Raw genomic sequence first — 15,336 nt, 5'->3', positions numbered from 1 at the left:
TCACTCCAATAAGTGCCACATTCAGAGAGAGAGAGAGAGTGTGTGTGTGTGTGTGTGTGTGTGTGCGCGTGCGCACTGTCCATATAGAACACATTACAGTTCAGTTTCTACTTCCATGGTGACCTTATATTAATAGGGCCGGCTCCAGGTTTTTTGCCGTCCCCAAGCAAAAAAAACGGGGCCGGAGTGCCGCCGCCGCAGCAACAACAACAACAAAACCGAATGCTGCCCCTTGAAACGTGCCGCCCCCAAGCACACGCTTGGAATGCTGGTGCCTAGAGCTGGCCCTGTATATTAATAGAGACAGAGATAGTTTTACAGCATATATAGGATATACATCTGAGATCATACTTGCATCTATCAGGAATATTGCCAGTGGTGCTACACACTTGTGCAAAAACCTGTGTGAGAAGAGAATTAGAATATATGTGCTAGTGAGATATCCATGTGCTGGCATTTGGAACTGCAAAAATGGCAATTATTTCCCCCTATGTCTCCATCTCTCATATTATGTATAGAAAGAGAGAGAGAGCGATTCCAGGGTTGTTACTCTGAAGCCTAGAATGCCTGGTGAGTCAATGGTGATGCAATGGAAACAGCTACAAGCATGGTTAAGAGTGCTTTTTGTTTAAAATATTACCAGGTTCAATCGTCACTGGCCTTTGCAGTCTATTACCATCCAATTTTTAAGTTCTCAGCCATTTTCAGCTTTTTTACACTTTACAAAGTACGCCTGTACGACAGGATGGGCTTTCACCTAGAATGTATATATATTACATAATACACACACAAATCTGTGTGGCTAGCTAATATTAAACACACCATATACACACAGGTTGTCTTTTGAAAGGGAACTCCACAAAGTCTTCATTTGACCTCCCATAATAAATCCCATGCACAATTAATTACAGGTGCTGGAGCGAGCATTTATAGTCGTAGTAATTTGATTTAGGCCTACTAATGAAGATACCATATGTGTGTGTGTATCTGTATACACACACACACACACACACACAGAAACTGTGTATATTGTTATATGCAAAGATTCAATTTATTCTGTATTTAGTATGCAGCTGTCCATATATAAAAACAATAACTGTAGCCATCAGAAATGTATAAATGATAGAATTTTTAAATGAAAAATCTCCCTTTTAAATCAATATTTTATAGCTGGTAATTTCTGTGCAATTACAACTATTAACTGTAATAGACAAATATCAGTAAAAAAGGAAGATTTAATCTAATGTTGTTTAGATTTCATACATTTCTGCTCCTGTCAGGTTTTTAATTTTCTTTTATTAAAAATCATCTTGTGCTTTGAATGGAACATATCAATGTCCTAAAGGAGTGTGTGTTTAGATGCCTTTAATCCTGTCAATGGTGTAGTGATTCGCTCAGCACCACAATTTCTGTTAGTTTAAGTTTACAGCAAAGTGTTTTCTGTATCTACTTATGTGCTGGATTGCACAGCCCACAAAATATAACAGGCTCCAAACTCGCTGTGAATTGGGGGGTGGGTTTTTTTTAAGCATCAGATCTGTTCTTCATTGCAGCACTACAAGTAACAACTGGACTACAATGAAGCAGTTTCATAGATGTGGGAATGTTTAGATTTAGCTGCCAATAACTAAAGGCTTTTAGCTTTCGCTAGCCAGTCACAGTTTGCATTGTTGTTGCCTGTTGATTTGTCTTCTCTCATGATTTCTTGACATGCCGCTCTCCACCCACATCCACATTAGCAACCCTCACATAAAGCATGTTGAGATATTAACCAGGTTATAGGTTCAGTGGAAAATTACATAAAGATTATGCTGTGTGGAGGTATAAAGGGCTGGTATTAGCTTTCCAAAAGAACTTTGCTTTCGTTACAAACACAGCTGCTTTTTAAAAACATCCTAAATGAAATAATTGTATATAGCCAAGAACATATAATATATATATATATAAAAAGAATCCAAATACTGGCCTGAGCAGTAGCCTCCAAAGCACAGTCCCCATTGAAAATTCTGCTATATTGTTGAGTTCATTTAGCACTTAATTATAAATCACTATGCAGATTGGAAAACGTTTTCCTCCTTCAGAAATACTGTTATATAAGCTGATTTTTGTATAGATCTGACTTTAGATGAATTTATAATCTTTTCAACCCAAATTACAGCATGCTTGAGTCATAACATCTATAAAGGTATTTCTTTGAGGACCTCCAATATTGAAAATTGAAAATAAATTCAAACTAACACTCAGTCAATATATAATGTTAACCTAATAGGGTAACAAAATTTGCAACACCACACTATAAGGTTAAAAAGAAAATAGTATAATAAAGGAAATACAAAGGCTTTGGCATGGTTTTTACAATCAACAATGGTTAATTTTGATATGTAGTTGTGAACAACTTCAAAACACTTAAGTTTAAAACTCTTGCAAGCACTTTTAATTGGTTAGGAATGAATTCTAGATGCACAAAAATGATTGGACTGTGAACAATAGTACAACTATATCTAAGAACAATTAACTTTTGCCGACCAAAAAAGAAATGTATGATGCATGAAAATGTGTATAAAACATCTATAGAATATTCTTGTCAAATATAAATGAAATTAACTTTATTATAGAAATCATTCTGGGAGATTTCTAGGGAAGACAAATACTTACATTTTGACATAAAACAAATTGGATTATATCGAAGACACAATCTACCTTTTATCTATCAAACTCTTTTCTTCATTGAAGTTCTCTCTTACCCCTTGTTTGCACATAAGCTTCATCTGTTAACAACCTTTGGAAATACCAACAGATATTTTTCTTACATAAATCTAGTGCGTATTGTTCCAGGTTTAATTATATGCAATGGAATGATACAAACTTGGAACATCAGTCCATAATCTATAAACAGATTGGTAGAAGTATTCGATATATCTTGATAAAACTCTTAAATTCGTGGCAAAGCTTGTTGATCATGGCTTCCTCTTTTTTTTTTAAAACAACTTCATGACCAACACAGATCAAACATCCATCCAGTCTACATTGTTCTTTTTTTTTCCATTATAACATACAAATGCCCATTTACAAATAATACACCAAAATGAATAAAAGTTTGGATACCAAAATGAAGATTTGTTCCAACTGATATAATGCCTTCAGTGTACAAAGGTCCATGTTAAAGTCTTTTCCATGTGTTACAGAATAGGGCACAGTTGCAGTACAGAAGCCATTCTTCCTTTATAAAATACTGCTGAACATCCAACTGTTGTCCATATAGTCATTTACAGAATTAACACATGTTTTACTGTAATCTTGGCCAGTATTGAGACATATCAGGTTCACTGCCTGGAACTTGAACTGGAACTGACACGCCAGGTGAAATAAGACCTGAAAAATGAGTGTGAAATATATGTTTTAGCTTTTCTACATACAACACATTTTTCTGCTTTACAGTTTTAAAGAGTTGTTCTTGTATTCTGGAAAGTATTAAATCAACCTACCAACTTACAGAATCTTAGGATTTGTTTGTATGTTTTAAAAGTCCTCTGAACAAATAGAATTGAATTAAGTATCAGAGGGGTAGCCATGTTAGTCTGTATCCACAAAAACAACAAGGAGTCCGGTGGCACTTTAAACCCACTTTTTTACCCCCAAAAGCTTATGCCCAAATAAATCTGCTAGTCTTTAAGGTGCCACCGGACTCCTCGTTGTTTTTATAGAATTGAATTGTTATTACCAATAAATTTTCATTTCATAAGATAAAAATCTTGCTGAGAATCTGGCCCAAAACGTATAAAAGTTTTCACTATCAAGCCTTTTTATTCTCAGAAATGTGTCTAATTTGCTCCTGTTTGCAACAGATGGTTTGTTCATTCATTTCAGTTAGTTTCCCTTATTATAAATACACTGAAGCCTCTACAAGAGATCAGCCTGATAGACACCCTCATGTCTTAAAACTCTGCCCCACCGCATCTGCAAATGTAGGCCCCAATTCTACAAACACTTACACACATGATTAACTTTACTACTATGAGTAGCAATCCCATTACAGTCAATGGGACTACACACAGTAATAAAGTTAATTGCATGCCTACTTGTTTGATATGATCAGGGCCATCCTGAGAAAAATTCTCTTGCACCTTCATTAGGACACTTCCTTTAAGCAACCAGTTTTTGTCTCTCTTCTCGGTTGTAACTTAAAATAAGATTTCAATGGACACCCCAAAAGCCAAGGAAGGTTTTACATTTTGACCTTTGGTCAAATTCTGCTGTTATTTAAGCCAATGGTAACAGGTTTTGACCTTTTGGCAGCCAGATGGTTAGCACCAAATGAATATTAGTCTAAAAGAAAGACAGGGTAGAATACTGATGAAACCAAACTATGGGAAATTTATCTTCATAGAAGAAATTAATGGACACTTACCTGTTGAAGTGGTTCCAGAGGTGCCCATTGGCTGGCTGTTCATGTGTGTCTGCATGTGAGGAGGTGTGTACGTATCATAGCTCCGCCCATTCACTGACGGACTAGTGGGCAGCATGCAAGAGTAGGAGGAGGTCTGGCTGGGTACCGGGGGCTGTGGGGAGGAAAGGACAAAATAATGTTACAAATCTATTAATTTAAAATGATTTGAAGCCTCCATTTCATCTATTGGTATCTACCAGTACACAGAAGTTTCATAGGACCTAGCCTCTTTTGCATAAGCACAAACAAGCCAAAGTTAGTCTTCTAAATCCATATTTAGGACCTTAAATGAGTGGTCTCTTTTCAGAGGTGTTGGTCAGTCACCACTCTTATTAAAGTCAATAGGAGCTGAGGGTGCTCAGCGTATCTGAAAATCAGGCCATTTTATCTAAGTGCCTAAATACGGATTTAGATCCCTAACATTCAGCACCCAAGCTTGAAATGCTGGCCTTGTTGTTTATGCAGAGGAGAATAGGCCTCATGATATTTGCATATACAGATAGATTGAGTGTAGGCCCAATTCTGCTCTCACATATACTTATGTATATGTAAATCAGAAGTAACATCACTGGAGTATACCAGCATATATATATGTGTGTGTGTGTGTGTGTGTGTGTGTGTATTTTTCCAGTGTATTTCTTGGTGGTATCCATGTCAGTGGGGGGGATTACTCATAAGTAGGACTTTGCCAAATTCACAACCATGAAAAATGTGTCACAGACCATGAAATCTAGTCTCCTCCCATGAAATCTGGTCTTTTGTGTCCTTTACCCTATACTCTACAGATTTCACGGGGGAGACTAGCATTTCTCAAATCAGAGAGTCCTGACCCAAAAGGGAGTTGCGGGGGATGAGGGGGGGTCACAAGGTTATTTTAGTGGGGGTCGCAGTACTGCCACTCTTACAACTGCTCTGCCTTTGGAGCTCAGTGGCCAGAGAGCAGCGGCTGCTGGCCAGGCACCCAGCTCTGAAGGCAGCACCCTGCCACCAGCAGCACAGAAGTAAGGGTAGCAATACCGTACCATGCCACCCTTACTTCTGTATTGCTGCTAGTGGCGGCTCTGCTTTCAGAGCTGAGCTCCCAGCCAGCAGCCACCCAGCTGCCCAGCTCTGAACGCAGCACTATCCCTACAATAATCTTGTGACCCCCACAACTCCTTTTTTGGGTCAGGACCCCTACAATTACAACACCATGAAATTTCAGATTTATATAGCTGAAATCATGAAATTTACTATTTTTAAAATCCTATGACTGTGAAATTGACCAAAATGGACCATGAATTTGGTAGGTCCCTACTCAAAACAACTGAAATTGGCCCCAAATTCATGACAACAAAACCTTGTACCACACAAGCAAATATTCCTTACATGCATACACACTATCTACACACTACAAAATATGCATGGTAGAACATACACTGTCATTGATTAAGGCTGACCATGCACAATCCACTTACAAATTCATTTCAGTCATCACCTTTATGAATTATACAGTCATCTCTCAGCAATGAATATTTAGGCTGGGATTTTCAAAGGGGGCTAAGGGAGTTAGGTGCCTAAAATTATTTTACCTCTGTAATAAATGGCAAGCCAAAGGAGGAATGAAGTTTAAGAGGGTCTCCTGCACTCCCAACATGTATCTCTGGCATACATTTTGCCATCCACTTTCTGACTGACATGAATTGCACCAAAGGCCTCAAATATCAATAAATAACAGTATAACTGCTTCATTGTTCTACAAGTTTGAGGGATTCTGCCTGCAGCACCAACTTTGTTTGGCTGATTCTGAGCAATTAGTAACATAGTAATTAGTACACTGGAATAGCTCTATTGCCCATCTTATCTAATATCCTGTCTGCCACAGTGATCAATGCTATATGCTTCAGACAAGGCTATAAAACCCTCACAACTGGCCAGTACCATTACAATGCCCAGCCTCCCCCTCTCCCCCCATTAAAAAAGTTATATTTTGCATCTGAAAGGACTATAGAGGAGTCCCCAGAGGAGTAGATTCCTTCCTAACCCTTCTGGTGATCACTATATGCTTTCAAGCATGAGGAACAACAGCTCTTGGAATCTTAACTTAGCTAGCATAATTGCAGGTGCCATTCACATCTTTCTTTCTCAGATGTTCCTAATGTGCCCAAAGCCATATCACCTGAGCAGTAAAAATCTAATCCTTTTAGCAATTTACTAAGTTGTTTGCCTCAATAATACTGCAGCAAGGAGTCCCACAAGTTAATCATCTTTTTCTTAAACAGTTATTTTAATTTCTTCATGTTAAATGTATTGCCTTTTAATTTTGAGTGTAATTGGCCTTCTCCACACAATACCATTCATTATTTTATATAACTTAACCTTCCCCACTCCTCTCCTTTCCAAACTATATAATTTTAGTCTTTTAAATTTCTCTTCACTCCACTAATCGTTATTGCTGCTCTTCCCTTTTTGTTTCTGCTAGGACTGTAGGGGAAATATTTTCAAAGACACACAGGTGTGTTATACACTCAGCGTCTATTCACTTGCACTGAGAGCTGGGACCCCTAACTGCCCCCTTTGTGCCTTTCAAAATCTCTTCCTTAATTCGTACTGAGGGCCTGTCCTTACATTCCTGGCACACTCCAAGCTCCACTGACTTCTGAGGGACCTTTTGGCACACAAAGTTGAGGATCTGGCCATTCATCACTTATCTGATAGACAACTTATTATATTACTTACTTGCATAGGCAGGTTGTTAGCCATTGTGAAGCTAGGCATGGGTGGCAGAGCACTGTATGTGTTTGTTAGCGCAGTGTCTGTTCTGCCCAACATTGAACCTGATGTGAAAGAGGAAACTATAATAAAATAGACAAATAGGAGATGAACACATTAGTTTAAGCTTCGATAACATTTGTTATGTATAGTCAGAGGATTATGTTTTAGTTCCCTAAAAGGATGAATTAATCTGAATATATGTCTTAGATTACCAGGTGTGGTTGGTTGCGGGATTGGTTGGTAGACACTTGTGCTGAAACTACTGCTGATGGGAATATGGCTGGGTGTGTTGCTGGCTTGTCTTCTCTGATTCCTCAGTTTTTCTTCCCTTCTCCATTTTGCCCTCCTGTTGGAAAACCACACCTGAAAATAAAGGGTTTTTTTAAATTATTACATAGGCAAGACTATACCTACATGGCCCCAAATCATTCATTACATGTCATGGCACATGCTAACATACAGCCTCCTTGGAGCATAACAATCCATTAAGTATAAGTCAACCCTATGTCTGTTGTTTATGCTCACAAAGCTGGAGATGGACAAATGTTTGATCAAGATCAGTGGCTTCCTTGTACCTATTAAAGTCAGTCATAAAAAAATTTAAGGGCACAAGAATTTGAGTACCTGTATTCTTGCTTCAGGTAGGTCTATTTTGGCAGCTAGTCTCTCCCTGGCAAACACATCAGGATAATGGGTTCTCTCAAATTCTGAAAAAAAGAAACAATGTCACATTAGTTCTAACGACTTTTTTTTAATGACTTAACATAGCTAGATTTGAAACGTCAGGTTATTTCTTAGCATTTCCCATGCTCTATATATTCTACAGGACAGTCATGTAAAAGTGAAGTTGAAATTGTGTGGGCTAGTAATGGGGCAATAATTGTGCCATACTCAGATAGGTATCCCCACTGAGATCACATGGGTAAGGATTTGTGGGACTGGGTCCAATGTGAATATTTTTCAGGGAGTGTTAGGGTTCCAGGACCCTGGTCAGAGGGGACTCAAATCAGCAAGTGAGTCTCTCACCAGCAAGTGGCTTGGCACACAGCTGTTTGCTGCCAGTGCAGGATCTTTGTGGTCATGAGGCCCTCGCTCCAAACCCTCTGGGCATGTCACAGTGTGACCTGTAGCAAGGATGGGTGAACAGCAGTTGGGAGTTCCATAACTCTCGTTCAGCCAGCATGCACAGTGTGCCCTGTGACTTTGGGAACATTGGTATGTTTTTAATGAGGGGATTGGTGGGGAGCTGTGAATAGAATTGTATTGTGCCCGGGATAATCTTTATGCACTCTTACATATTTTTCTTTAAAAATCAAACTTTTTACAGCTGTTCAGATACTACAATGATGAATGCCATAAAAATGCCTATAAATAAACCTCTGAAGCATGATGGGGGAAAAAAACAGAAGGGTGGGAGGCATAGATTTTATGTACCTTTCTATCTATGTATATAATGTCTGTGAATGCCCCACTTCCATTTAGCTATGAACATAACCGGCATGCATTTTGTTTTTCTCTCCTATTTTAGGAGATTGAAAATGTCACTCACCTTTCTCAAGGGCTTCAATTTGCTCTTGGGTAAAGGATGTCCTATTTCTCTGCAGCTTTCTTTTCAGCTGAAGTCTCATCTGGGCCTCATCTGAATCTTCTCCATTAGAGCTGATGGAGTTTGTGTTTTCACCTCCTCCTTCCTGTTGTGGACAGCCATCTGCAACAACCACAACGGAAAATTAAAACAAATTTAGCCCAACTACCAGTTTCCTATAGTTGCAATATACAATAATAAACTGGGTCAGCCATGTTTGCTGACATCTTTTCTTAAACACACTTAAAGTGTCAAAGTAATAGCTCGCTGATGACATAAGTTATATAATAGTATTTTATTTTCCAGTCTTGGCATAAATATTAAATATAAAAACTCACTGTGGTATAATTATATTTTCCTTTTTTACTCTGGAATAAAACAGGCATAAAAATCATTTCCAGTGAAAATCATTCTTCATATTGAATCTTTACTAAAAAGCCATGCCAGTCTCCTTTCTCTGCAGAATTTATTTACCTATTGCTATATTTAAAATGGTGCTGTTCAGTATTTCAGATTATCTATAATCAGTAATTCCTATCTAATCAATTAGATGTTGATAGGTTTGTAGAAAATGCTATTAAGAAACCAAACCAAGCTTGTAATCTTTTTTAAAAAATATTTATCCAGTTTTTATTTGAATTCTGCACAGTCAATTTCATTTTAAAGGTTGTGAATTTAGAAGTGCCTGCATTGTTCTGCAGTTTTATTCAACTATTGTATGAGTGTGCATTGCCTTGACACCTATTACTGAGCACAGCTGTAATTATATCATCACCAAGAACAGGCTATAATTGCTGAAAATGGAATTTTATATTTAGATAAAAGGACTGTCCATTCTTTGTAATGTGTTGCACCAGAGAAAAGTAAGATTTCTTTTAAAAATTTAACATGTAATTTTAAAAGAAATAGTAGCGAGTTCACTAACTAGCTAAATATGCTATTCTGCAGCTGAACATTTGGCATATCATTTAAGTGGTACATTTTTAATTAGGGGACTTCCACCACTTTTAATGTAATTTCTATCATTAAACAAGGGGAAATTTTATTGTTTTCACATTTCTGTAGGACGGAAAGATGTGCACTTGGTCTAGCTGTCTTTCAAAGTGTCTGCAGACACCCAGAAAGGTTTGCAAAAGGAATGGACAATTCTGTTAAGACAGAGAAGTTGTCACTAAATTAACTCTCCCTCTCTTTTCAGAGCATATTTTTCAAGACATTTTGATGTTGCTGAATGAAAGCTGGACTAAGGGAGGCAGGGGCTACTTATACTAATTTGCTTTAAAAGTTATGCTACAAAATAAATGGCAACACTCCTGTTACATCCTTTAAATATTGTGGGAAATCAACTTTAAAGTAATATCATTTATAATCAGCTAACAATAGGCACAGCCTTCAAAGCTTTAAGCGAATTGTGACAGAATCTGGTAGGATCTTTTCAAACACTTTGAAATGTTTTAAAACCCAAACTTTCTTCCCCATTTAAACAGTTGGATTCATCTACAGTGGTCACCATATGGGCGTTTGTAGATCTATTGAGATGACCACCAACACTTGAATAGAAAAGGGCTGCTTTTCACCAGTACACAATGCCAGCAGAGTAAGGGAAACTATTAAACTCTTGGGGCAGGAGGGTTGGCAAACTTTCGTGGGCAGAATTTTGAGGACACAATCAGGGCGGACAACAAAAAGATTCTCTTGAGGCGTGCAGTGGTCCACATTGTATCACAAGGATCCCAGTCAACAGACTTTTCAGTGAAGTATGTTAACCTTTATGCACTACTATCATTAATCACTGTCCCCTGGGCTGGGCTACTCAATGCTAGTTAGGATTTTTACTTTCTATAGGAGAAGAGAAAGAAAGAACACCCCTAAACTTGTGAATAGGATATCTCTATACACTGAGCCTGTTTACTCAACACCAGAAAGAGAGAAAACTACTTAGCTAAGATTAGATAAGCTTCAACTAACATATTAGAGCACAAGGGTCTGTTTTTATTTACTAGTGAAAGTTGCTGGGTGACTTTTTAAGTGTTTCCCAAGCAAGGACTTGTGTGTTCACACCCTAGGTTTTATTTGGGGAGGGGGGTGCGTTTAGAAAGGCTTCTCGGCTGCTCTGTTAGTTCCCCTTGCTTCTTAAGGAGCAGAAGCATTTTCCTATCAAACTTTTAAACCGACCCTTGTTTACCGAAGAAGAAACCAAACTTGCAACCCTCACAGCTACAAGGGAGATTCTGAAAGTCTTGGACGCTGGAATGCGCTAGGGAAGGCGTCCTTGTAAAAGGCATTTTCACTGCATACCCGGCTCTGTTTCTTTCACAAAGCGCTAGTGATGTCTTCAAATACTATTTTTTAAAAATCAATCCCTTTCTTTCTGGTTTATTTCTAGCCACCTGAAGTTACGTGTGGTAGAACCGATCCGAGCCCTGGCGGCAGTGGCTTGTTCATTTAAAAGGCTATATTGCACATTAGTTTCATTTAAGCTGGTTAGTGATCAAAAACCAGTGCCCGTGTAATTTGTCAGCAGTTATTAATGTACAGCCTCCTTCATGTGCAAGCCTTGTACAAAAAGAGAGGTTACAGCCAGATCACTGAATATACTCCTCGATCTTGCAACAATAAACTGTAGTTTCTCAATCTTAAACTTAAAAATTGAGTGATTTAATATATATATATATTTTTTTTCCCGGAGCCAACCATCCCGTCTAAAGCTTTAATGAAGCGCTTTTTACTGTCTTAAAACAGCTTTTCTTGCAACCCCTGGGAAGTTTCGCTTTGGTTCGCTTCCTTTTCCCAAACTTGTGCTTTTAAAACACTGTTGATCGAACTAAAGGTTCGCCATGGAATAACAAATATGATTTTTTTAAAGTGTCAGACAATTAAGATGTCTTCTTTTAAAAGGGGCCTTTTTAGAAACGTTCTCAATAGGCCGTTCCACCTTCTAGACCTAATCCGTAAGAAAGCAAGTGAATGTGCGTCCCATTATCCTATAGCTAGACCATCTGACGCTGGCTGTAGGATTTGTTTCCTGGAATAAGAAGAAAAAAGACTCTGGGAAATAAAATCATTCCTTAGTTTCTTAGTGTCTTAATCAGTGAGGCGGAAAACAAGCAAAAAAAGATAGCAAACCAATTGCGGCACCTTTCAGCTGCAGAGCTGGGATCAAAACATTGTAGCATCTGTTGAAAGAGAAAGTGTCTAAATCCTATAGAAGGCTTTAGTCTTATAAGGAGGGGGGAAGATAAGAAACAGTGTCTCCGTGATCCCTAAACCCACTAAATCACTGGAGAATTTCTCCCGGATAGAGATGTCTCTTTTTGTTCTGTCAGCCCTCATGTATCCATTATTTTATTCACTGCTGCATGGCGTTTATCAGATTGAGACCATATTTGTCCCCCTCTGAGACCTAACCTTGCCTTATGCTTTCTGAGTAATGGACTCTTAAAACCCAGGAACATAGCCCTGCAAGGAAAAAACATTAGCGCCAGCATGAATATTCCAGAGGAAATCCATTTTATTCATTTTAATTTTGTGATGCAATTGCTTTGAGTGTCTGTAACTCCCCCGCCCCCAGCCTGCCTCTCCCTCGCTCCAAGGTCCAAGGCTGGTGTGCTCCAAACTGGATGCGCATGGGAATGTTTTGCTTGATTTTATTTTTTACTCTCTCTCCATTGCTAGAGCTCGGACTGATGGCTAGTGCGTCTCTTTAACCCTGGCACATTTTGGGGGAGGGAGGCTATGCGAGAAACAAGCGAAAATCCACTAATACATGTCACACAACGCCAACAATCCCAACGCTAATTCTCCAACGCAGGGGGGGAAAGAGTCTAACAAACACAATGAGACAAAGACATCCCAACTGCCCCACAACACGCATTATATAACCATTGCAAGCAACGCTCGACACCCGGCCGCATCAGCTTCTGGCCAGTTACAAACCCACCCGCTTTGGAAAGCAGCGAGTCTGTTTCCCCCCATCCCCACCGATGTCGGGCTTGGGCAAAGGGGGTGTTTGGAAGAAGCTAACCGGGGCTCTCTAGTGCAGGGTTGGGGGAGGTGATCTCTGATTTAGCAACAAACCCAAACTCTCAAGTCTGTCTGGATGCGGAGAGGTTTCACTGTTCGGAGTGCTGCTCTGACACATGGGTGTAGCTTCGCATCCCGCACTGATCTCTACATTTAACACGTTTTCTAAAACCCAGAGAGAGGAAAAAAGTGCCTGAACAATTTTGAATTCTATTGACGAAAATGACACTCATTTTAGTTGATACAATACGGGGCTCTGAACAACCTGTAATTTGATTTAACAAGAAAAAAAAGGGGGGGGGAGAGAAAGATCCTAAAGACTGAGGAGGTTAAACTGGAAACATTTCACCTACAGGCACCCAAAACGAGATCGTTCCCCCACCCCTGCCCCTTCCGCCTGACTGGGTACTATGGAGAGGGGACGCAGCCTTGGGTGGGGGCTCCACCCTGATCAAATCCAACCTTCACCCAGCTAAATAATTCAAATGAATTATGAAACCAGCAATGACTAGTCAAAACCCACGGAGAATACCACTCAGTGTGGGACCCGGGTCTGTAAGTTGGCTAGACATCAGCTTAGATGTCTCCAAACAGCGACAGCGACACAGGGCAGATGACACTTGTATGCATACAGGTTACACAGAGACATTTTAGACAGCTGTCTATACACAGGGTAGATTCTATACGTATATCATATGAGTTAGCTATAGCGAGCCAGTTTAGCTACAGGCATATAGATTAGGTTGCACATATAGATGCGGAGTTCTATATATAATTCTACAGCTCATCTAGAATCCATAGACAAAGTATAGGTTGGCCACGGTTGGCTCCTTTATCCACATTCCCCCTCCGCAGAAGCAAAGGGCCAGGCCGTGCAGGAACAAGGCAGCCCCAGGGCTAAGGGAGTGATTAAGGGCACTCGGACGCTAGTTAGCCTTCCCTTCCCCGGGCAAGCCTCGGTTACTCTCTAATGCCCTTTCTATCTCCTGACAAACCGAGAACACTAAAGGCTGTCTGGAAAAGTTTGAGCCCACAGGTAAATGTGCGGGACCCATTACTTCGGCTGAGTTCTCTCTGAGCTAGCCAGGGACTGGGCGATCATTAGGACTCTCCCAGTTCCAAAGAAGGAGATGATATTAGACAAAAAAGGCGAGAGCTTTGCTCTCTATCTTTCTAGTGTCCTTCATGGATTGTTTTCTTCTCTTAAAACTGACATGTCTAATTGGCAAGCGGTGCCATATCGTGTCCAGAGGTCTCCTGTGGAACATTTCTACAGCTGTCTCCTTCAACTAGACGCTTATTCATGTCGCCTTAATGAGAAACAAAACGATCTCTAATGAGCAATTACATAGCGACAGAATTGTTCCCATAACAAATTCTTGCGTGTGACAGAAACATCCTTTGTACCAGATATTCCGCATACTGTTACTGATTTTTTTTCTTGCGGGGGGGAAAACAAAAAGCAGGTTGTTGGATAGACACCTCTTCTAAAGAACTGACCACAGCTAGGGAAAGGTCTGAGCCTGAACAGAGACTGTATTCAAAAAGGAGCCATTAACCATCTTAAGTATGTAACAGACCATCCCATTATCCTTTATATTATCCCCTTGTCATTCCTACAACAAATACCTATTAATCTTCAGGATAAACAGGTTCCTATATTTACAAAGTTGTTTCAGGTCCACTGAGGAGGGACAATAATCAACCCTACAGAGATAACCCTACAGTTACCTTACAGTGTGGCCAATCTCTCTGGGTTTAGAGACGCTCACACAAAAAGCCAGCTTGGATGTTGAGCAGAAACTCTAATTAATAGGCTGATACAAGGTGAAGGATCAAATCAATAGCTCAGGCGCCTCCCCCACATACGCCAGGTCCGCGTTGCTATTTCACTGGCACTTTTTTACCGAAAAGCAGGATTCTGAATGCAAAATTTAAGAACCAAACTGGAAACCAATCAGCTAATCAGCCCCAACGCTTCCTTATACTGTAGGTGCGCCGCATACCTGCATTTATTTCCCCATCATTCCATATGCGTTCTACTCACAGTCACATCATTTGTCAATTACAGTAAAGCGCAATATGATACAATCATGTTTACCTCGCAGTCTGTCAGCGAGCTAACTTGTCATACTCCTACAAGAGGGTGGTTCTCGGTGCATTTAAATGGGAGATTTTGCTATAACAGTAAGTAGATTTCTTGGAAAGGGGTAAAATATTCATTTCAACAGGGATACATTGGGGGGACATTGCAAAAACTGCTGCCTTTGTAAAAGCCTCAGGGATGTAGTGAACCTCACTTGACATATTTTTTCTGTGGGGAAATTCACAGCGCAGATAATCAACGTCCATGCTCGCCTTTGCTTGACATCGGAGAGCTCAGACGAGGCTGTGTGGAGAGGCGCCCTTTTGTTGACAAGCTTTGCAAAGCCCAGAAGCGCATCTGACTGGGATCTGCCTTACCTTGCGTAGGCTGTCCTGGCACCGACGTACCGGGGTACCATCCGGGTCGCGTGCCCCATGTCCC

General features: G+C 39.9%; 1 protein-coding gene across 14 annotated transcripts in view; it reads right to left on the bottom strand.

Moving 5' to 3' along the window:
* Positions 1-2,296: 2,296 nt before the first annotated feature.
* Positions 2,297-15,336, bottom strand: part of PAX6 (paired box 6) — a 31,540-nt gene continuing 18,500 nt past the window's right edge. For 9 of the 14 annotated variants that reach the window (XM_054028384.1, XM_054028392.1, XM_054028390.1 and 6 more), the window contains 7 exons: positions 15,273-15,336; positions 8,751-8,909; positions 7,826-7,908; positions 7,414-7,564; positions 7,166-7,281; positions 4,409-4,559; positions 2,297-3,372 (listed from right to left, as the gene is read on the bottom strand). The exon at positions 15,273-15,336 is cut by the window's right edge and continues 102 nt beyond it. In XM_054028384.1, coding sequence (XP_053884359.1) covers positions 3,287-3,372; positions 4,409-4,559; positions 7,166-7,281; positions 7,414-7,564; positions 7,826-7,908; positions 8,751-8,909; positions 15,273-15,336 — 810 coding nt within the window. In that variant the 3' untranslated portion in view covers positions 2,297-3,286. The remainder of the gene's footprint in view (positions 3,373-4,408; positions 4,560-7,165; positions 7,282-7,413; positions 7,565-7,825; positions 7,909-8,750; positions 8,910-15,272) is intronic. The other 5 variants (XM_054028389.1, XM_054028393.1, XM_054028391.1 and 2 more) reach the window with 1 other exon arrangement.

This window comes from Malaclemys terrapin, chromosome 4, assembly GCF_027887155.1.
Source record: "Malaclemys terrapin pileata isolate rMalTer1 chromosome 4, rMalTer1.hap1, whole genome shotgun sequence".
Classification (NCBI taxonomy): Eukaryota; Metazoa; Chordata; order Testudines; family Emydidae; genus Malaclemys; species Malaclemys terrapin.
The sequence above is the reverse complement of the archived record's forward strand: the minus strand, read 5'-3'. Positions and strand labels throughout refer to the sequence as shown.